Source organism: Lepisosteus platostomus, chromosome 3, assembly GCF_059453375.1.
Source record: "Lepisosteus platostomus isolate fLepPlt1 chromosome 3, fLepPlt1.hap1, whole genome shotgun sequence".
NCBI lineage: Eukaryota > Metazoa > Chordata > Actinopteri > Semionotiformes > Lepisosteidae > Lepisosteus > Lepisosteus platostomus.
In genome coordinates this window covers 24,808,422-24,829,811 of record NC_142613.1, presented here as the reverse complement: position 1 = coordinate 24,829,811, position 21,390 = coordinate 24,808,422, and the positions used below count along the sequence as shown (strand labels likewise).

General features: G+C 36.2%; 1 protein-coding gene across 3 annotated transcripts in view; it reads right to left on the bottom strand.

Annotated features, from left to right (window-relative positions):
* The window catches only part of LOC148674695 (fasciculation and elongation protein zeta-2-like), a 121,402-nt gene that overhangs the window by 73,157 nt on the left and 26,855 nt on the right, over positions 1-21,390 (bottom strand). For all 3 annotated transcript variants that reach the window (XM_088625102.1, XM_088625101.1, XM_088625103.1), the window contains exon 2: positions 2,475-2,583. In XM_088625102.1, the coding sequence (XP_088481228.1) occupies positions 2,475-2,583 (109 nt within the window). The remainder of the gene's footprint in view (positions 1-2,474; positions 2,584-21,390) is intronic.

The following is a 21,390-nucleotide window of genomic DNA, read 5'->3' as shown; positions in this document are numbered from 1 at the left end:
CTAGTTAAATACTTCGATGCTTAAAATCGTTAGGGAGAAATGGAATACCGGTGTGTATTTTTCCTTTAAAGTGCCGATTCCTGGAATCTGACTGGCTGACACCCCTCTGAAGTGGTTCCATAAAATCTGGTATACGGAAAAGAAAGCGTTGATAAATACAAGTGTCTTTTAATACACTCTTTGCTGTGCTCTTGAGGATCCTTGTGATATTTTAAGCTCTAGTTGAAGGATAGGTGTCACATTTTAAATCATTTTCGTAGTTAGAAATTATGAAACGCCCTGTTAAAAGCAAGGAAGTTTTTATGCCCGTTGAAGTAAAACAAAATGCCTGACAAAGTATGGCTTGGACAGATTCCAAGTGCTTGTACAAATGTGCTAAAGAAATTATACTTTGAGTATACAGCTTGTCCAAAGTCATCCATTATTAATACTATTAGTAATATCTTCAGTAAAGGCTTTGATGCATAAATATTTCTGATAAAGGTAGGTTGTGTACTTTTGTCCAACTGAGCAATCTTGCTTTCATAAAATATACCAACATTTTAATGACTGATGATTAACATGCTGTAATACACAGTTCAAAATTAAAGGCTCAAATGCTGTACATGAGAGGTTAAGCTCCCCCTGGCGGTTTTACAAGGCGACGCCGGATAGTTAGTCACGTGACACACGTTAACTGCGTGATACCGTGTGATACTGCGACACGCCCACCGGGGTATGCCGCGAAATACCTCACCCATTTTGAATGGCTGCATCTGTACACACTTAGTTGATTTTGTATTAGTACACTAGTTTAGTACGGGTGAGTGCCATTTGTCTTGTATGGTTTTGGGTAGTCAGTGCAGGTTAGCTAGGGTGTTGAAGACGCCGAAGACCGTGTGTTTCGGGTTTTCTTTTGTAGTCAGATTAGCTTTCCCTCACTGTCCTAGCCAGCTCCATTTTGTTTGTTATTTTCTTTTCTTTGGCACCACTCTAGTTCCTTACCCTTATCACGCTTCCTAGTCCCTCACCAAACCCACCTGCTTCCAAAAGAATTATCCTAAATGTTACACCTCTTTACCCCTAGACACTTGGGGTCGTAACACAAGGCTAGCGTTAAGTATGTGAGATATCATAATAAAGAAAGCGCTGTACTGGTGCCTTAGTTTTTACAATATTTTTTATTTTAATTTAATTTATTAATTTTTTGTGAGGTGCTGGCTGGGCTCCTTCTGTAATCAATAAAAGGTCTTTGTAAAGCCATGTTTGTAGATTGTTTATGCATATTTTCTCTGATTACTGGTGTCGATTAGGCTACTGCTGAGGTATAGCGCTAGCCCCTTTCAAAACGGTGACGACGGCCTGGTTCTTGTATGGGCCCCGGAAGTTTTTACAGTCGGTCATGTGGGCCGCGAGCTGTAATAGGTTGGGAACCTCTGATCTAGCTCATAGGTTCTATCACTCTCTTATAACTAAATCACATTTATATTCTCAGACACAAGTTAATATACATTTACTATCGTGAACTAAACATCAAACATGCATTTGTAATAATAGCTCTCTCAAGAATTATAATTCTCGAAAGAGAATGAAATTTGATACTCAAAGATCCATTATCCAAATGTCCTTGATGGGTTGAAATTTCGCACTGGGCTGTAGTAGCTTAAGGTGGGGTTCAGGTAGCTCTGCCAAAGGTAGTGTCTTGTTGACTTTGGTCTTAAACACTCTGTGCCCAGTTTGTCTTTCTGAGGTCCACAAGGTAGACAAATTCTGGATCTCGACAGAAAGAGCCCAATTGTCTAATTTAACTGATCAGGCCAAAATAATAGTGGGTTCATAAACACAAAATTTCTTGTTTCAGGAAGAATATCTTGGACAGAATTCTGCACTATACTGACTCACTCTCTTAGCTTGACATCTTGGAGACATTTTTTTTCTGACTTGGACTGCTTACAGTTATGTGGTAGTTAAAGTCAGTTTGTCAGTTTAGATAGATTACAAGTCAGTGGTTAACCAGTGAACCATGTGTTATGTTAAAGGTTTAATGAGGCAACATCACCAGTTGGCGACTGACTTAGAGGCCATCAGGATTGGTACTGATACCCACCTTAAAGATCCCCAATTGGTGGATCTTCTTTTGGGTGATTGACCATGCCCTGTAACTTTAAAATCAGGTCCAGATGTGTTTCTGATGATCTCTGCTAAACATCCAGGCACCAGCAGTTGACATCCGTCACAGGAGTTTAGATAGTGTTCTGGGGAAGACCGTTATCCAAAAGACAAACTTACCTCACTTTCCCCACATGCAAAGACCATTAAGTCATTTTGTGGCTCAGATCAAAGAAGGGGTCTCTTTAGCTACATTCCTGCGCATACAGAGAGATGCACCTGGCTGCTTGGTCAGCACACACAAGGATTATTAGAAATCATTAAAAACATTTAAGCCGAAGTGAAATAATAGGCCTTGTTACTACACACCTGAAACTAGAACTTACCCTTTTCTCCATCAAATTGAGTGTGGGTAGGTGAAGAGAACGTGTATGGGATGTCTTCCAGTCAACCGGCATCACATTGCCATAATTATCTGTCAGGGCATTCCAGATTCTACAAAAACAAAAGGATAAATACCCATCAGCTTCATCGACACAATAAAACACTGGTAACTGTTTTACATAGAAAATTAATAAATTAACACATTTGACATTTTACTTTACTTAAAGAATTAACCCAATGCAGTTTAAACTAGTAATAGTTTTCAAAAATAAAAATACTGTCTGTGCAAATACACAGGGTTAGGTCTATTGTATAATTAAATTTAAGAGACATTGACAACTTCTTGTTGAGGCTTTAGAATCCAATAATCTAAGAAATAATTAGGATGGTTAATTTGGCAGTTGTCTTAACCATAAGAGTGAAAGTCTTTCTGACATCAGAAGCTATATCACCCTGCAGCTTACAACCAGCAACCCACTGAAGCTAAGCAGGTGTGAGCCTGGCCAGTACCTGGATGGGAGACCTCTGAAACGCCTTGTTTGTAAATACCATACCTAGAGTAACGTATGTTTTGTTGTATATGGCATAGTGTGTTTCTGGTCATTTTTAATAAACATTTGTTTAACCAAGTGTGCATGGATTATGACTCCTTTCACTAAAGCTGTGCCAGAGAACAAAGAATTAACATGCCTCTAATTATACCAGCCACTCAGGTATATTCTAGAGAAATCACTTACAAGTTGAGGCTTATGAATATTTATTATACTTATTGACTAAACCACACGGTCAATTTCTGAATTTTACCATTTTCACAACCATCTGTAACAATATTAATAATTTTGTATACCCATGTTATGCTAATTTTGTTTTAAAAGCACAAAAATCTTGATTCCACTTTCTTCCAACATCACATTTTGAGACTTTGTTCTTGGGTTATTATAAATACTGAAATTTAAGAATATAGAAAATCTAATAGGAGTCTGTTTTTTTTCTCCAATAACTAGGCTCTGAATACTTGTTCAAAACAAAACCAGAAACATTATACGAAAAGAAAAATGACAAAGTCCACTTTAGAACAGAATTTGATCTGAAAAGATCTGCTATAGAAAAAGCTTATCTAAAAGGTAGAAATAGCTGTCATTCAGCCCATTCTGACTATTCAGAGACTTAGAGAAGAGGGTTTACAGGGTTCATGCATGTTAGCTTTTAGAATTGTTTTTGTTTCTCATAAGTAAACACCTATGGGAGCTTATTAGCTCCACTGAGATTCACACGAGATAGGACAGTGTTTATACAAAGAAATATTGCATTTAAATGAGAAAATTATTGTGTTTAAAAGCAATAATTAATTTGTGAACATGCAAGGTAGCATTGACTATAACAACAGTAGAATATCGTCACACCATAGGAGCACATGTACTGTTGTTAACATGAAATACACCTCCGTGTCAGTGAGCATTCCCATGTGAAGGCAAACGTGTTGTTTTTGCCGTTTCTGTGACAAGTAGAAATGACACGGCTTTCCAAATGTACATATGTTATTCTTGATGTGAAATGGTAGAAACATGTACTGTACATAGGTTTTGCCTACTCTTTAAACACTGAACAGAATACATTTACAATGACGTGACAGACTTATACCTACAATTGGCTTATTGGTACTATTATTGTTGGTCACAGTAAACGGCAAGCCAACACTGGAATTGTTTTTCTTTTAGTACGCTGGGCAAACGTTCCGAGGTCAAATTCTTCCAGCACGGGGGTACCTTTAAAGCGGAGACGACGGCACCGAAATTTTTTGGCGCGCCTTCTCTTTAAAGCCCTGGCCAAATATGAAGACAGTACGTACAGTTATAATTCAAACGGAATTAAAAACTACACATCCCAGTTACCATGGTGGTGCTTGTGATCATTGCGTTTAACCAACGAAACAGGGCGAAAAATCAGTCACATGACTTTGGGGCAGAGTTTCGAAAGCTTAACCTATCAGCAACAATTATTTACACGATAGGCTACCTCAAACTGTCAGTTACACGACTGTGTATGTCGCTTAAGCCACTCCTATTTGGCATTTTAGTTATGGAGGCGAGAAGACGCCCCCCCTCCCTGGGTGTCTGATTTGCCGCCATGTTTAACCGTCCGTGTCCGAATATTTTTGTGGTAAGAGGGCGCAAAACATCAGTATTTACTGCTATTAATTACTGTACGATTTATAGTTGAAATCTGAGCCTAGATATAAAGTTAGATATAAAGTTAAAATCTCGACAAAGCAATGTAGGAAATACAGAGAAAAGAAATCCTTTCTGACATCTAAAATCAGTTTCGATCAAGGTCTCTAAAACGAACAAGAAAAAGAGGATTTTCGGAGGGCAATTACGCTGTGTTTATATAGGATAAGTGATCTATGAGCAATCTAATTTCTTGTTCGTTTAAAACAGTGAAATGTCAGCTGCAAAAGATCGCACCAGAAACAGCACTCTCTCTGCCTGTCATAGACGTTCAGGAAAGGCTGAATGAAGTCATGTCAAGAACAATAATTCGGTGATCAATAATAACAGTTGTAGGACAAGAAACAAAAGATAATGAAAACTTCTTTAGGCTAAAACTCAAGTTCATTCTACAAATTAAGGCAAATGAAAATTCAGGATGTTAAAGTGCTAGAGGTGTAAAAAATACAAAAATGCACATGAGTAAAAAGTTTTAGAAATGGAGCAGGTGTTGCTTTGAAATAAGCAAACAGAAAAAAGCCATGACTAAAGTGCAGAAGAGGGATGCAGGAACACTTGCTAAGATATACAAAAAAAAATCACAAAAAGGTGTATGTTACAAAAGAACATGCAAACATGTTCATCTTGTACATCAATTTCCCTTCACGATCAATAAAGTCTTATCTATAAACATGAAACAGAGTGAGGAATCAGAAAATTAGCATGCATAAAAAACAGCAATTCTGTCAATAAGCCCTAAATGAATTAATAGCAACCATGGTTTCATGGAGGGCTTCTCAGATAGTTGGGCATTCAGGTAGATTGCCAGGTGAAAGGATTTGTAAACATACTTTGTTAAAGCAAGTCAGTTTTTTCTGCAACACATAAAAGACATTTTTCCAAGAAAGTTTAGCCTTTGTCACTAATGAAACCACTAAATAAAGACATAAATATAGAAATCTTAAGATTTTGTTATTCAATGTTGGTAGCAGGATGAACTGTGCTAAGTGTATATTTTGTCGCAGCGTTGCTGCAAGATGTTAACAGTGAAAAAAGGTATTTAGAAATGAGTTATTTCAAGAAGAAAATGTTCAGAATAATTGCAAATCTAGCAGGATAGAGAAAGCACAGAAAACAGGCAGTTAGATTGATCAGATTAGTATGAAAAGTTATTTAGCAAAGGGAATGAGAAGAGTGACAAACTAGTATGCTTTAGATCTTTTTATCTGGACCAGGGAAAACTGATCATGTTTCTCTATAACAATAATAAAAAACTTTATTTTATATATCACCTTTAAAAGTGGCATCTCAAAGCAATACAGTAGATATAAAAACAGATAAAAGGACCACAGATTACAAAGTAAATACATATAAGAAAGACAAGCAGTTAGAGGTGCTACCAAAATTAGAAAATGAAGCAGATACAGACACTAAGTCTTCTGAAAAGAAAGGTTCTGAGGTTAGATTTAAATGCACTCAGGGTACGTGACTGATATCACTGGGAATACAAATTGAGAGCTCTGGAGTGCAGCTAGAGAAGACCCTGTCACCCACAGAATGTAGATGTTCTTGAGGACAGCTAGAAGACCAGAGTCAGACGGACAAAGGTGGGGAGTAGACAGATAATAAGCCATATACTGTAGGTACTGAATGAGGATGAGGATTTTGAAGTTGACTCGAAACCTGATAGGTAACCAATGCAAGGACTTGAAAACAGGTGTAATGCATCCCTGATAGGATTCTCGCTGTCATATTCTGAACATATTGAAGATTGCTCAGTGTGGATTTAATTTCCCCAGTGAACAGGATGTGCATTTATTAATTCTAGAAAAAAAAGCCTTTCTTGATTTCTCTAGTTCTTAGTTTCTCTAGTTCCCTTTAAAATAAACTATTATTCCACAATGCAGAGTATTACATGGACAGTATTTACACATGATATTTGTGATTTAAAGAAATGAACACAAGCAGCTTTTCGAGATTTAAGTGTTGGCTGAGTTATTGCAGGATAAAAAACTAGAGATGTTGGTAAGAAGATAATTTTGGGATAGCTGAGGAATACACTGATAACAAGAACAATTCCTAATGGGGTTAGGCATACTTTTGATGAAGATGATGAAGTTAACAGACTGTGTTTACATAGATACTGAAATGAGGATTGTATTTTAGATTTTGTGTAGTTGCTAGCATTGAACTGTGTGTTGGATGCACATGAATTGAAGGAATGGGCAAACATAGCTGATGCGGATCCACAGAGCCAGCATATTAAGATGTTTATAATTAGAGGCAATTTGTTTAAATAACTAGGTATGGATACTGATGTGCAAGAGAGGTGGAAAGGCTGTTTCCTTAAGCCAGCACTATAAAATATTTTATTCTCAGTGAGATGCTGCCATTTCATAGTGGGTTTCTAACACTGTGTATAGTTCCATCCACACAGTGCCTTTACTTCCATCCATTTCTAATCTCTTTATCCAGTACAGAGGATTTGGAGCCTATCCCAGTAAGCAACGGACACAAGGCAGAATACACCCTGGACATAGCGCCAGTCCATCACAGGACAGACAGACACAAACACACACACACCAGGGCCAGTTTTCCCATAAACCAATTAACTTACCAGTATGTTTTGGAGTACAAGAGGGAGTCATATCACACATATGGAGAAAAACCATGTAACCCAGAGAGAACATGCAAACCCCACACACACAGGATGGCAGGAATTGAACGTAGGACCCCAGTGCTCCAAGATAGCAATGCTAACCACTTTGCCACCATTATAAATGGATGGATATCTTAGTTATCTTTCTAGTTCACAGGTTTGCATGCAAAATTTAATTTTGAAAGCCACTGAGACATCAGGTACTACTGTTGTATTTATGAAAAAGAAACAAAACAAAAAGCATACTAACAACTGTGCCATCCTACTCTTTAGTTAATACAATTTATTATTTATAAACAGTTAACATTGTTAGCAAAATATTTTGAATTATATTTAACCCTATTTTTTCTTTAGTTTTGTATTTAACTTATTATATGATAGTCAGATTTAATGTATATTTGAACAATGAAAATATATTTTTACAAGATGCGGGGGAAAGTGCAACAAATTATTACAGTGCTAAATTTAATATTGATTGCTAATAGTTTATGCTAACACCTAACTTTCTTAATTAGATGTATTTAAAACAGTGAACTAAGTGTAACATACCATTCAGAAATACAATCGAGAATAGTTTTGTGGTGTTTGTATGGATGAAACGTTTCTAAAATGTATAACGTAACAAAATTAAAGACGATTAAAATCTGTAATCTTTCCACTTGTAATGTCATTAGACAGAACAAGAAGTTTCTGCTTTGTCTAAGGATGGTATCAAAAAGTAGTCTAAGTGGTGAGAAAGCTGTGCTTAATGATAATTAAGTGACTTAAAAGTAAAAAGAGATGGTTCATATTGCTTGATTAATTTTAAAAACTAAGTTATAAATGCAGACGCGATTGCTGCCATAAGCGCTCCAGGTAGCAGAACGTTCGTTCTGTACTGCTGAGCTCCGCGCCTCCTCCCTCTCTCGGTGCCGCGCCCCTCTCTGACGGAGCACAGTGGGCAGTACGCTATTTTCAGAGCCTCTGATTGGGAAAAAAAGACCTGCTGATCAGTTTCACACACCAGGAAGAGAAAAGAATGGGATTTTTTCTCTTCGAAACGTGTGTTGTCTTTATGAAATTCGTGTATTTTAAACGTTTAATTAAGAAGTAAAAACCTTACAGCGTACACAAAGATTCTGAGCTGATCACGAGGAAGAAAAATCACCCATTTTTCACGCATAAAAAGTGGTTTTTAACTCTCGAAACCTGTTTTTATATGTTTTAAAGTCGTGCAATGTCTAAGTTAAGCAGGAACACATCATTATATCTCATTATTTATTTTTAAAAAAATTTAAAAATCGTTTGCCCAGCCTACTTTTAGTTTGGCATTCCCCTATCTCTTTACACCTAAGTCTGTGCAAACAAATGGAGAAATACCATTTCTTCCTCACTCAAATTAGACTTTTTCTGCATTTTTCTGTGAAATTCCAAATTCAAATATCTTTGATGTCACCATGCTGTAGTCTAAAAGCTTTTGAGGTTTTTCTACTTAAAAACTTAATGAATGACCAACAGTAACAGGTTAACACACACCAAAAGGTAAACAATAACACATTTTTGGATGGCTGAGAAAACCACTCCAGATCGTCTCTTTTTAAAAATTCATTCAGAATTTCTCTGTATTTGTTCAATCACTTTTATTCATGGAACAGACATATTAGACAATTTCTGGAAAGAGAAAATTGTGAAAATAGTGTGTCTCAACTTAAGAATCTGACTTTTGAAGAAAGACAATAAAATACATTTTTGTTTTAGTTCTGGATATTTCATTCTAATGTGTGAACTAAGTAAGACATACAAAATAATTAAAAGTTCAGACTGGATGTACAAGGGTTGCCCTTTCATTCAAGACCCTAACAAGGCCTGTACTCAATTATCTTTCCAAGATAATTAAAAGATCATTAAAATGTACATACATTCCAAGCACTGGGTCCATTTGGGGGATAGGGCGTATAAGTAAACCTACTGTTAAAACAGCAGTAAACAAGCCTGGTAGGAAGTTTTTGCACAGCTTCCTGACAAATTTAACAAAACACGTGACTTCTCATAGTTTGAGCTCTAACACAGTAGTGATAAAGAAAAAAATGAGAAATTACTGCTGAGGATAATGAAGGACAGCCTTTCATTTTAATTACTGTTTAAATTATGAAAAAGTTATGACAGCCAGGGATGAAGTGTATCGTGCAGACAGCCATTTCACAGTACAAATAAAAATACTTTACTTTAATTACAGACACCCTGGCACCTATGTGGTCATTATATACCAATTATTAAAAAAAACATTTGCTCTTATCATTGACTAAATGGAGAGAAATACAGAAAAATTCAGTGATGTAAAGGCCACCGCAAATTGTACAATTCATTTTCCAAGAATAAATCCCAGTCAAATAGAGAACCTCTTCATCCATCACTGAAGTGCAACACCCACCAGCTTGATGGATAGTAGCATTTGTTTGTTTTTTTAGCTCTGGATATTTAATGTGTCTACTGAGTTCAAGTGCTTCACTTTTACTTTTACATCCAACTCAGCTAAATCAACTAGTTCTGCTAGAATGGGAAAACGTCACTCAGTAGAAATAACACATAAAACTCCAACCGAGTTACCAGAGGAAAGGGGATCAAAATGTTGATGGGCTATGAAGTGAAAGCTAGATTTTGGACTGCTTGAAATTAAATTACCACAAGTGTGTCAAGTCCAATAGCTGTAATATCTTGCATAGTAATGTCTATCGGGGGTCATAAAGTGGCGCAGTGGTTAGCATTGCTGTCCCGCAGTTCTGGGGCCCTGGGTTCAATTGTGGACCTGGACTGCTATCTGCATGGAGTATCCATGTTCTTGCAGTGTCTACATGGGTTTATAGTGGGTTCTACAGTGTAAATACATACTTGTACGTAGGTCATTGTGTGAGTGTGTGTACCATCCAGGGTCTTGTGCCTGTTGCTGGCTGAGACAGGCTCCAGCTCCCCTGCTACCCTGTGTTGGATGAAGTTGCTAGAAAATTGATGGATGAATGGAGTAATAACCTGGAGTAATCTCTAATCCATTTAGACAGCAGGTGAATATTCCTGCCAACACACGAGGGGAAGGAAACACTTAAGAACTAATGTAGCTATGTGACACATGAACATAGAACATTTATTGTACAAACCTAATACAAGGTACAGTACAAATTAAGTCATGCAACATCTGAATTCAATGTAACTGGGATAGAACCATGAATAATTCATTCAGCAATCAGTGCTCATCATTTGTATGTACACAAAGGGATTCTATCAAAACATCAAGCTTGATTTAAATAGTAATCCTAAAGGCAATCTGATTCTAGTAAGCTATACCTGAAAGTACTGATGATTCCTCAAACAGCAATAAAAATACATGAGCAGGGGAAATAACATTTAATAAAAACAAGCACCAGCAAAAGCTGCTCTTAACTAAATGTTAAACAATTCTTAAAATCTTTGGTGAAGATTTCCTTTGATCTTAAAACTGATCTTAATTCAGACTGCACTTACCCAGTTTACATATTAGAACAATTAATAAAACAATTACTGTATTTGTGTCTTCAGAAAGAGGTAAGGTCATTATAAATGATCAATCTAGATTAAAAAAAGTTAGACAAGAATAAAAAAATAAATATTTCACAAATGTGTGTTGTTATGGTTGTTGACAAACTCTAAAACTCTTTTAAAAAATCAGTTGATGGCATAATCAGGAATTTCTGGTATCTTACTTACACAGGAAAATAAATGCATAAATGTGTCCTCATTCCTTGATATTTCAGCACCACTTCACATCGATTTGATTCAAAATCAAAATGCAGACAGCTAAAATCCCTTGCATTCCTTTCCCTTTTTAATCATTCATAAAAAAAAACTCAAATTTAAAAACAAATCAGAAGGCAACATTAAAAAATACATTTTATTCAAGCAACAAAATTCCAGTTACCAAAATTTCAATTTATACAAATATTCAAAATCCTGAAAAGAATATAACTCCAAAAAACTACTTCTATTTCAACACTGAAACAAAAGTTGTATTGGGCTGAGGACTAGGAACAGAAAATAATTCTTTACATTAAGTATAGGGTGCATAAAACAAGTAGCCCAGTAAAGTTGATGTTATCATGTATTTCAAGAAATAGTTGGATGAGATCCTCAGATCAATAGAATATGAATAACCTTGCAAAGCAAGACATATCAAATCCTTCAATTTGTAACTTGTATCGTATGCCAACTGTTAATCACTAAAGAAATCACATCCATATTTTCAGACATGCTGACCACAGTTCCTCAAAAAAGGCAAAGGAAAATGAATTAAATTACACATTACAATTTTTTTTGCTTCTGGGAATCTGAGTGTGTTGTACTGATTATAAATAGAAAATCTCCACAGTACTCATTCAAACTGATTCATTTTAAGGAAAATTATTTTTCAATTTATAGCATAACTCACTAGCTAGTTTTTACCCTCTCATTTGTTTGCTAGGCAGAATGGCACAGAAGACAAATCTAACAGCACAATGAGCATCGGAATATCCTCAATCCAAGCAGTACATTTAATCGACTTTGGCAATGATGAGGAAGAAGAATATAACCATTTTTGTCATGTTTTTTCTAAATATGGACACACTGGGGAAAACTGTTACTTGTTACTTACAAGCCTGAGGTTTATTCCTATTATCCCTGCCCACTCCCAAAAGACATACTATAAAAAACACTGATCAGTTGCCACTATTCACTCCCTCCTGTTCCTGCTAAGATTTCCAGCCTACACAAAAATGCCAAATAAACCATCAAGTAATCTTTTAATTGTCTCTTATACTGGGAAAATAGTAAAAACTTAATAATAGTTAATTTGATTTATGCTGCCAACACCAGGCATTGTAGTCAGGTAATAAAAACAGAAACTAAACTTCAACCCACGTCTAATGCAGCTAAGTCTGATAAATACTTAAGTCACATTGAGATGCAGCCATTCAAAATGCACAGCACAAACCCATACCACACGCAACTACGCCGCGCCGTATCGCGGTACGCGATTGGCTGGCCAAAATGACCGACGGGCACTCGTGGTGCATTGGTCTTTACTGTGAACAGTTTAATCCGCTTAGTATTGAATATTATATGGAATTTTACAACTAAAGAGAAATTTTAGAAGCTGAGCATAAAAAGAATAGAAGCATAACGCATCGGAAGGTCATAAACTATATTAATTTTAGGAACATAAACATATTATGTAAACTGTACTGTATGTAATAATAATAATAATAATCATTGCTTACACTTATATAGCACTTTTCTGGACACTCCACTCAAAGCGCTTAACAGGTAATGGGGACTCCCCGCCACCACCACCAATGTGCCGCATCCACCTGGATGATGCGACGGCAGCCATAGTGCGCCAGAACGCTCACCACACATCAGCGATCAGTGGGGAGGAGAGCAGAGTAATTAAGCCAATTTATAGAGGGGGATTGTTAGGAGGCCATGATTGATAAAGGCCAATGGGAAATTTGGCCAGGATGCCGGGGTAAACCCCTACTCTTTTCGAGAAACACCCTGGGATTTTTAATGACCACAGAGAGTCAGGACCTCGGTTTTACGTCTCATCCAATGGACGGTCTTATGGCTGGTCTTGGTAGTTCAAAGAAAAAATACACACCAGTATTCCATTTCTCCCTAAACATTTTAGGCATCAAAGTCTTACATGTGGTAATTTCAGAAATGTTTTTACGTGCTCCTTCTGACCATATTACTGTACGTTTATATACTTTGTGAAAATTGATCGTTTGAACCTTTTCCGCAAATACGTTCGTTATCAGAGTAAACAAAAGCATACTTTTAGAACTGGATTAATAGGGAATATAATATGGAATCGCGTATCTAAATTAATAACGATATAACTATATTCATGTACTGCTGCACAAACAGTAGTTTAAGACTTTCCATTGATATGTGTATTGCTGTTTCAGTGCTTGTCACATGACTGCATTGGTGGCATGATAGCTTAAGTGACTGACTTATAACACTGAGGTCGGGTGTTCAAATCCAGCTGTCGCCATGAGTTTTCTTTTAACAAATAAACATTTCTTTGAAAAACTAAAATAAAAACATTATTTTGACCTTTTTTATATTTCTACATATCACAACATGTTAGTACTGTCTGTACACAGTGGTACCGCAGGATGTAGGGCGCAAACCCACGTGAGCCCGAAAGCCCTACATTCATGTGGCGCATTCGCCCGGCGCAGTGTGGTTTTCGCAGCCCTGTGTCTTCTCTCTGTATAGTTTTATGTACAGGCACTATAAACTATAAACTAAAATAGCAAATATTAGGGGCACTATATTGAATTTTTTTTATATTTCTAAATATCACAATATGTTCGAAGCTAAGTCATTTATTGATAACAACGAATAATTTCAAACTGCTACTGATATTATTACTGACAATAAATATTATCGACACAATATTGAATTTGTTGGTCTTTCTAAATATCACAAAACATTCAAAGTTAAGTGATTACCATTTAACAGGAATACATGCACTCGTTATCACAGTAAAAGAAACTCATACTTTTCAGAATTTAATTATTATTTTGGAAACTTTTTTACGTGCTCCTTCTGACCATATTGTTTATATACTTTGTGAGAAAAGTGATATTTTAACCTTTTCTGCAAATATACTCGCTATCGGAGTAAACAAAAGCATATTTTTACAATTTGATTAATAGGGAATATAAGATGGAATCGCGTTATCTAAAGAGCATGCTTGCCAGCGCGGTGATGTCACCGCATTTCCCTCTGAATAGCTACTCAATAGGCAGTGAAAACATTTGTCTGTCTGTCTGTCCGTGGGGGAAAGGGGGACAGTCTTTCACTGGAAGGTATGCCTAGTCTACTCTGAGAATGTAGGGGGGAGGTCTTTTCACTGGTAAAGTTGTTAAACTGGTTTTTATTTATTTTTCTTCACAGCCAGCCAGCTGTCCATATCATTGGAAGGGAAACACAGAAAGCCTTCAAACCAAATGCATTTTAAAGACCATGACTTGTGAAAATCTTCACAGCCTCCACATAAAACTATCACTGAGCTAATTCTCTTTTTTTAAACCTCCGGTTTTTCAACGCTAACACACGTTCATAACGCGAGAAATACTGCTCAATAAGGTTTCGTGCGAAAAACCTGTATATCACCACAGGAAGCAGAACAGCCCAGCCTGTTCTTGCTTAACCTAGAAACTGAATGACTTTAAAAGCAATAAAAACAGGTTTCGATAGTTAAAAACTACTTTTTGTGCACAAAAACCAGGTGATTTTTCTTCCTCGTAATCAGATCTTTCATTGAAAAATGTCTTTTATGTGTCGCAAAAAACTGACTTGCTTTAACAAATATAGTTATAGAGTAAAAATAATAGAGTCCCCATTAGCCCCATTTTAAATTAAAACATAAATGCATGTTTAATTAAATGCCTTTATTGATTCACAATCTGACAATGCAACATAAACCGTTATCTTTATCTTCTAAGTATCTTAATCATTTTTCAGCATAGCTTTCTCTCCATTTAGATTTATTTTTCATACCATCGCTAAACAAAGCAGGAGCGTATTGTGATTCCTCTTGGGATCAAATGTGGAAAGATTAGATTGTAGTCATTTTTATTTTTTTAATACATTTTTTGAAAAGTGTAATCTATACTAAAAAGCTGTATTTATTTAATACCACTTGATAGTTATATTAATAGAGATAAGAATTCAAGTTGATACTGTTTAGACTTTTAATCATTTTAACCTGTATTACAGCATCTTACACATCAAACATTAAAAAGTCGGTATATTTTATAAAAGCAAGATTGCTCAGTTGGACAGTATAAAGCAAGTATTTTTTAAATGTTTGTAATCGCTATTCTTGCAAGTACAAACAGCATTAACTGGAATGCTACAGAACCCTGAACAGACAATACACACTAGCCGAGTATGCAGTAGCTGTGTCAGTATTCTGTGTAAAGAAATCATGGACATCATGATATGAACATTATTGGGTGCTGGTTTTTCCAAAAGCTGTTGAGTAAAGAATATGTATTTTCATATGTGTATGCTCTAAGTTTCACTTTGTTACTTTCTCACCCACTGTGATTCGGGCACAGAAGGGTTTAAAAGAAAGTCAGACAGGCAGAGGGAAGCGTGAGTTGTGAAACTGTTACCTGTCCAGGACAAAGCAGTTCGAAAATAAGTGGACTTACACCTGCGAAAAGCGTTCCAATTTTAATGCGGAAGACATTTTTCATAAAAAATGATCTTGTACAGCCTGTAAACTGAAAATTTATGAAGGAGACATGTTGAGTATCACCTCTTTTTACACTTGGAAGAACATTCCAATGTTAATGCGACACTGAAGATATTATTAATAACCTTTTAAATCTGAAGGGAGATCTAAAGGGATCCACACAGCACAGGTCCCTGCTAGCTATTCAGAGGGAAAGACGTTGATGTCACCCCTCAGCCGGGCAGACACACCATTTAATGTCAGGCGTATGCGTTAAATTTATTTAGATCTTTGAATTAATATCGTTATTGATTTCTTTAGCCTCACAACATTGTCCAATAATACTCTTCTTGTGTCTAATTTTTAGTTAAGCAGGATTTGAGCTACAGATCATAAAAAACAGGATTCACTTTTTTCACATTGATAATAATGATATCAGTAGCAGTTTGAAACTATTCTTTGTTATTAATAAATGACTTAGATTCAAAAATGTTGTGATATTTAGAAATATAAAAAAGTCAATAGAGTGTCCATAATATTGCTATTTTGCTATTGTTTTTCAAAGAAATGTTTATTTGTTAAAAGAAAGTTAATGGTGATAGCTGGATTTGAACACCCAACCTCAGGGTTATAAGTCAGTCACTTAAGCTATCACGCCACTGACGCAGGCACATGCCAAGCACTGAAACAGCCATACACATATCAATAGAAAGTCTTATACTAGTGTTTGTGCTACAGTACATGAATATAATTATATTGTTATTAATTTCTTCAGATACACGATTCCATATTATATTCCCTATTAATCAAAATCTTAAAGTGTGCTTTTGTTTACTCTGATATCGAGCGTATTCACAGAAAAGCTTAAAACTATCACTTTTCTCAAAAAGTACTGTATATAAACGTACAGCAACATGGTCAGAAGGAGCACGTCAAAAACGTTTCCGAAATATCCACATGTAAGACTTTGATGCTTAAAATGTTTAGGGAGAAATGGAATACTGGTGTGTATTTTTTTCTTTAAAACTACCAAGACCAGCAATATAAAGTTTACATAATATGTTTATGTTCCTAAATTAATATCGTTTAAGAGCATGTGAAAGGCATGGTGAATCGGAGATTCTCAAAACTTACCTTGTATGATTGAAAACAAATAATGGATCAACAAAATGCTATTGTGTTACTTTTTGTCAATGAAAAAATAAAGTATTTTCGTTTACAAAGACGGTTACAAAAAATGTGGACCAGGGTAATAAGTTGAGTTTACAGCTTGTCCAAGGTCATTAATTATTAATAGTAAATTAGTAAAATCTTCGGTAAAGACTTTGATGCTTAAAAAAATTCTGCATAATTAAAATATTTATGATAAAGGTGGTAGGTTGTGTACTTTTGTCCAACTGAGCAATCTTGCTTTCATAAAATATACCATTTTTTATGTATAATGATTAACATGCTGTAATACACAGTTTAAATTTAAAAGTCTAAAGAGTATAGAACTTAAATTCTTAATTGAACAAAGATGCTGGAGACGGACACTTTTAAGCTACACTGTTTCCAGACACCCACAAGTATCAAGTTTATAGTCACAGCAGTGATTGGGATTCGAAACCAGCTGTTTTCTGGTGACAGCTCAAATGCTGTACAGGTTAAGCTTTATTAGCTCCACCTGCCGGTTTTACAAGGTGATTCCGGATACTATTAACATAATCTAATTTGCATACGGTTGTAGCGGCAATGCTTGTTAATAAGACAGAATTAAGTGTTGCTGTGCTTTCCCAAATGAGGCCCCATCTCTCTCTTCATCTCTGTGGTGCAGTAACCCACGTGGGTCTCTGATGCCCATGAAACTTTCAGCCAATGAACGAGCTGAAGTTCCTCCAGGTAAAAACAGGCAACACAGAGCTTCTAAGGAGAATTCCTGGGGTGCGAGACTATTCTAAAGAATTCCAGGGCAGGACAGCCCAGGAGCAGAAAGGCTCCCTAGGGCAGGACATTCTCGCAGCACGCCTCCTGACCATCCTGAGACTCAGCACGGACAACCATGTAACGGCAAGTGTGTCCGAGTGCCAGAACTTTCCTTTGTTCTAAGAGTCGAGAGTGGAGGTTGCCACGAGTAACCAAAGGATCCACCCGAGGTTAGCACCAGCAGCAAGCCTTGTGAACAGGTCGGAACTGTGGACAGCTGAATCAGTATTCAGAACTAGCTTCATCAGGAATGAACCGGTCTTCAGCAGCATCAGCAGCGCACCGTCACAAGCCGCACAGCACAGCCTGGCACGGAGCCAGAGAGCGCGGATTGGACAGCAACAAGCCTGCAACTGTTTCTTTGTGCCCGCAGGAGATCTGAATCCCCAGAGACTGGATGAGTATTCAACTTCACTGCATTACTGCTCGAGAATTCAATTGTTATCCCAACCAGCTGATATCAATTTAATTCCTAAGAGTTATGTACTTGTTTTGAGTATATAATGTAGAAGTTGTAACCAAGTTCAATTACGAAACAGTCTAAATGAATGATATACTGAACGTATGTCCTCTTGATATGTGTAACTCTTCGTGACTGATTGAATATATACCTTTTGTATTCTGATAACCCTCTCGATAAGATCTGTTAGGTTTACATGCATATTCTATGTATTAATAAATGTATCCTCGTGTATTAGTACCTGTGTGTGTGCGTTGTTTGAGTTATATCGCATGGTTGGATTCTAAGGCCATCAAAAGAATAAATTTTGTGACTTACTGCTACAATTAATAATTGTCCCGGTAAATGCCCAAACCCTACAGAACTGGTGCCTTGTGAGAGCACACTACACGGTATATTGCGACTCGCCCACCGCGTTCTACCGCAGCATACCCCACTCGTTTTGAATGGCTGCATCTGTAAAGCAAGCCCTACAAAACACAGACCCAACCTGAGTCACATCACTGCTCACTCTTGCAGAAAGGCCTTGCTTGCAGCAGTCACATGTATCTGCTGCAATACTGTCTGATTCATTTAAATCAAGAAGGAAGCAAGCAAGCTTATGATATGACAGGCATTAAAATGTAAATCCTCTTAACCAAAACAGTTACATTTTATAGAAATTGTAGGAGTTGTACTCATCTTTAATCCAATAATGTCTTTTAGACCTAATTCAATAATTTTAAGTATATTTTAAGGTGCAAAAGTAATCACAGTTCACAAGTTATCAGATCTGGCTGCATGTTTGGAATATATATGTACAAAAAAGTATGTACACTTTTTGTGAAAGACATCACCTTAATAAAAAAGATAAACAACATCATATCCACAAATATCTCAGTTTAACACTTATTCAATTCAGGATCAATCCACATACTTTTAAAGGAAGATAAAAAAAGACATCTGAAATTAATTTAGAGCATAATTTATTGCACAATTCCTGTAATTTATATTCAATTTTACTGTTGAAATTACTTTATTGGAAACCTCTTTTTTATTTTCTTTCCTAGGACAGGGTATCGAAATGGATTTTACTGTCAAACTGCTGTCGTTAGTTTGGCTAGTTTACTCTATTTCCCCATTTCCTGTGCCGCGTCGCCAGGAATGAGGCCCATGTAAAATGGCTGTTCACAGGTCTGAAGTGAAGCCGCTTTTCTACAATCTGTGCAATAATTCTCAGAGAGGAAGAACAGATGCAGTGGGTTCTTCAAGAGGAGCCACAGCTGAACTGTAACATAAGGTTATTCACAAAGCCCCCTGATACTGAGCATTTTTTTAAAAGCACATCTAAAAATAGACAGCTTGCATCTCAGCGACACAGCACAGGATGAGGACGTCCCACACTAACGCCACTTTTAAGGTATGCACTCATTGTACTACTCAGATCTAGCCCCCTTTCCCTATCCTGATACCAATAATATCACAGAGTTTGGATCCAACTTATTTGACAACCCTAGAGAGCGATACACTTGCAGATCAATTATACGATCAAATCTGGAAAAATGCATTAATCAGACCCCTGGGGAAAGGTGAAAGACTTCACTGCCAGGTCAGCTATGCATCAAGTTATCTACAGAAAAACTACAGCCCTTTAATTTTATTTACATTTCACTGTACTTTATATTGTTTAATTTCAACTCCTGTATGAATTTTGATTTAATTTCAATTACTGTATGAATTACATACATCTATGCTTAAAGTACTGGAGTGAGTTTTAACTGCTCATAACAAACCAAGCACAGAAAAAATCATGTTAAACAGTTTTATAGTACTTATTCTGTAAAGAACAGCCAAGTACAGACTTTGAGACAAAAACAGTTTTTTTCTGGGTCTGATATGTAGTTTTACAAGCCCTTTAAATCTTCAAAAAGAAAAGTCTGAAATGTTAGGTTTCTGCACGAAATTTGCAATGGATTATTAAATTCCAAACACTTCATATTGGGGTTTTAAGTACGGTTTGAAGTATAGCGTTTCTTAATGTAAAACATTTTTGCATCACCATGTACGGTTTTATACATCGTGAACTACGAAAAAAAGAAAAACACTTTATACAATATCTGCAGTGCCTTGCTGGTTCAGGAACTGGGAAGATTGTCAATATTAAGGGGAAAATGGACGGAGCAAAGTACAGGCAAATCTAAAAGGGAAAAGAAAGCACTGGAGTGGCTTAACAAGAAGTAAATATCCTTGATTGGTCCAAAGATCTGACTTGAATCTGATAGAATCTGATCTATTGTAAGACTTGAAAATTCTTTGTCAATGGTTCCCAGACAATTTGACAGAACTTGAGAAAGATTGCAAAGAAAAATGGGTGAACATTTCTCCATCATTGAGTGTACATTTGGCAGAGATCTAAAAAGAAGTCTGCCAAGTCAGCCAAAGGTGATTCCAACACTTACTGTTTCAGGTAAATACTTAGAGTCTTATAAGTACAGAATGAAATACTCATAAGGACAGAATACTTGATTACAGTCAACATAATGTTGATATCATTTTGTAGTTTATATTTTTCTTTGCATTTTTTGCTGACATTAAGACTTATTTTACCTATAAACGTTTAGTCTAAGCACTCAAATTTTGATTAAAAACATTCACTTTAAAAATCATGTATGAATAATTTGTAATACAACAAAATGGGATGCCTGTGGAAGAGGGCCAAAACAGCTACATCAGTTAGAAAAGAGACAAAAAGAAACACAGGCTCAAACACAGGAAATATATGATGCTAGAGAAAGCATATATAGCTTACTCTCCAAAAGTTTTTAAATTTTATAATAATTTATCAAAAAGGGGATGGAAATGGAATGAGTCTCAGAAGGCCTCAAAGAAATTCCTGTTCTAGTGAACACATAATTAGTCTGTTTCACAGGACCGGAGGCAGAATCTGAATTTGTACACCTATGGAATAAACCAGATAACATCCACAAAAAAAACTGATACCTCTTAGGACAACAGAATGTTTTTGATGTTATCTTTAAGACCCAATCCCATAAGTGCTTTTTACAAAATAGCTCTAAAAAAACTGAGATATTGTTAATGACACAGCTTGTAATAAACTGTTTTAAATATCAATATATCACTGCTCTCTTGGTAGTATACATATACTGTACTGTCTCCTCTAACCGTGTATTGTCCTCATGCATATCTTGTGTATTTTTTTTTGTCAGTCTGTAAAGCGCTTTGAAAAGCCATCTTTAAAGGTGCTATATAAAGTTTATTATTATTAAATCTATCCCCAAGGATATCAGAGAGTCACCTTCTCTAAACACCTTCAGATCTAGACTCCTTCTGTTCTTTCCCCCTCTGCTCCTACTGTATTCTGTACCACCATCTACTGTCTCCTCTA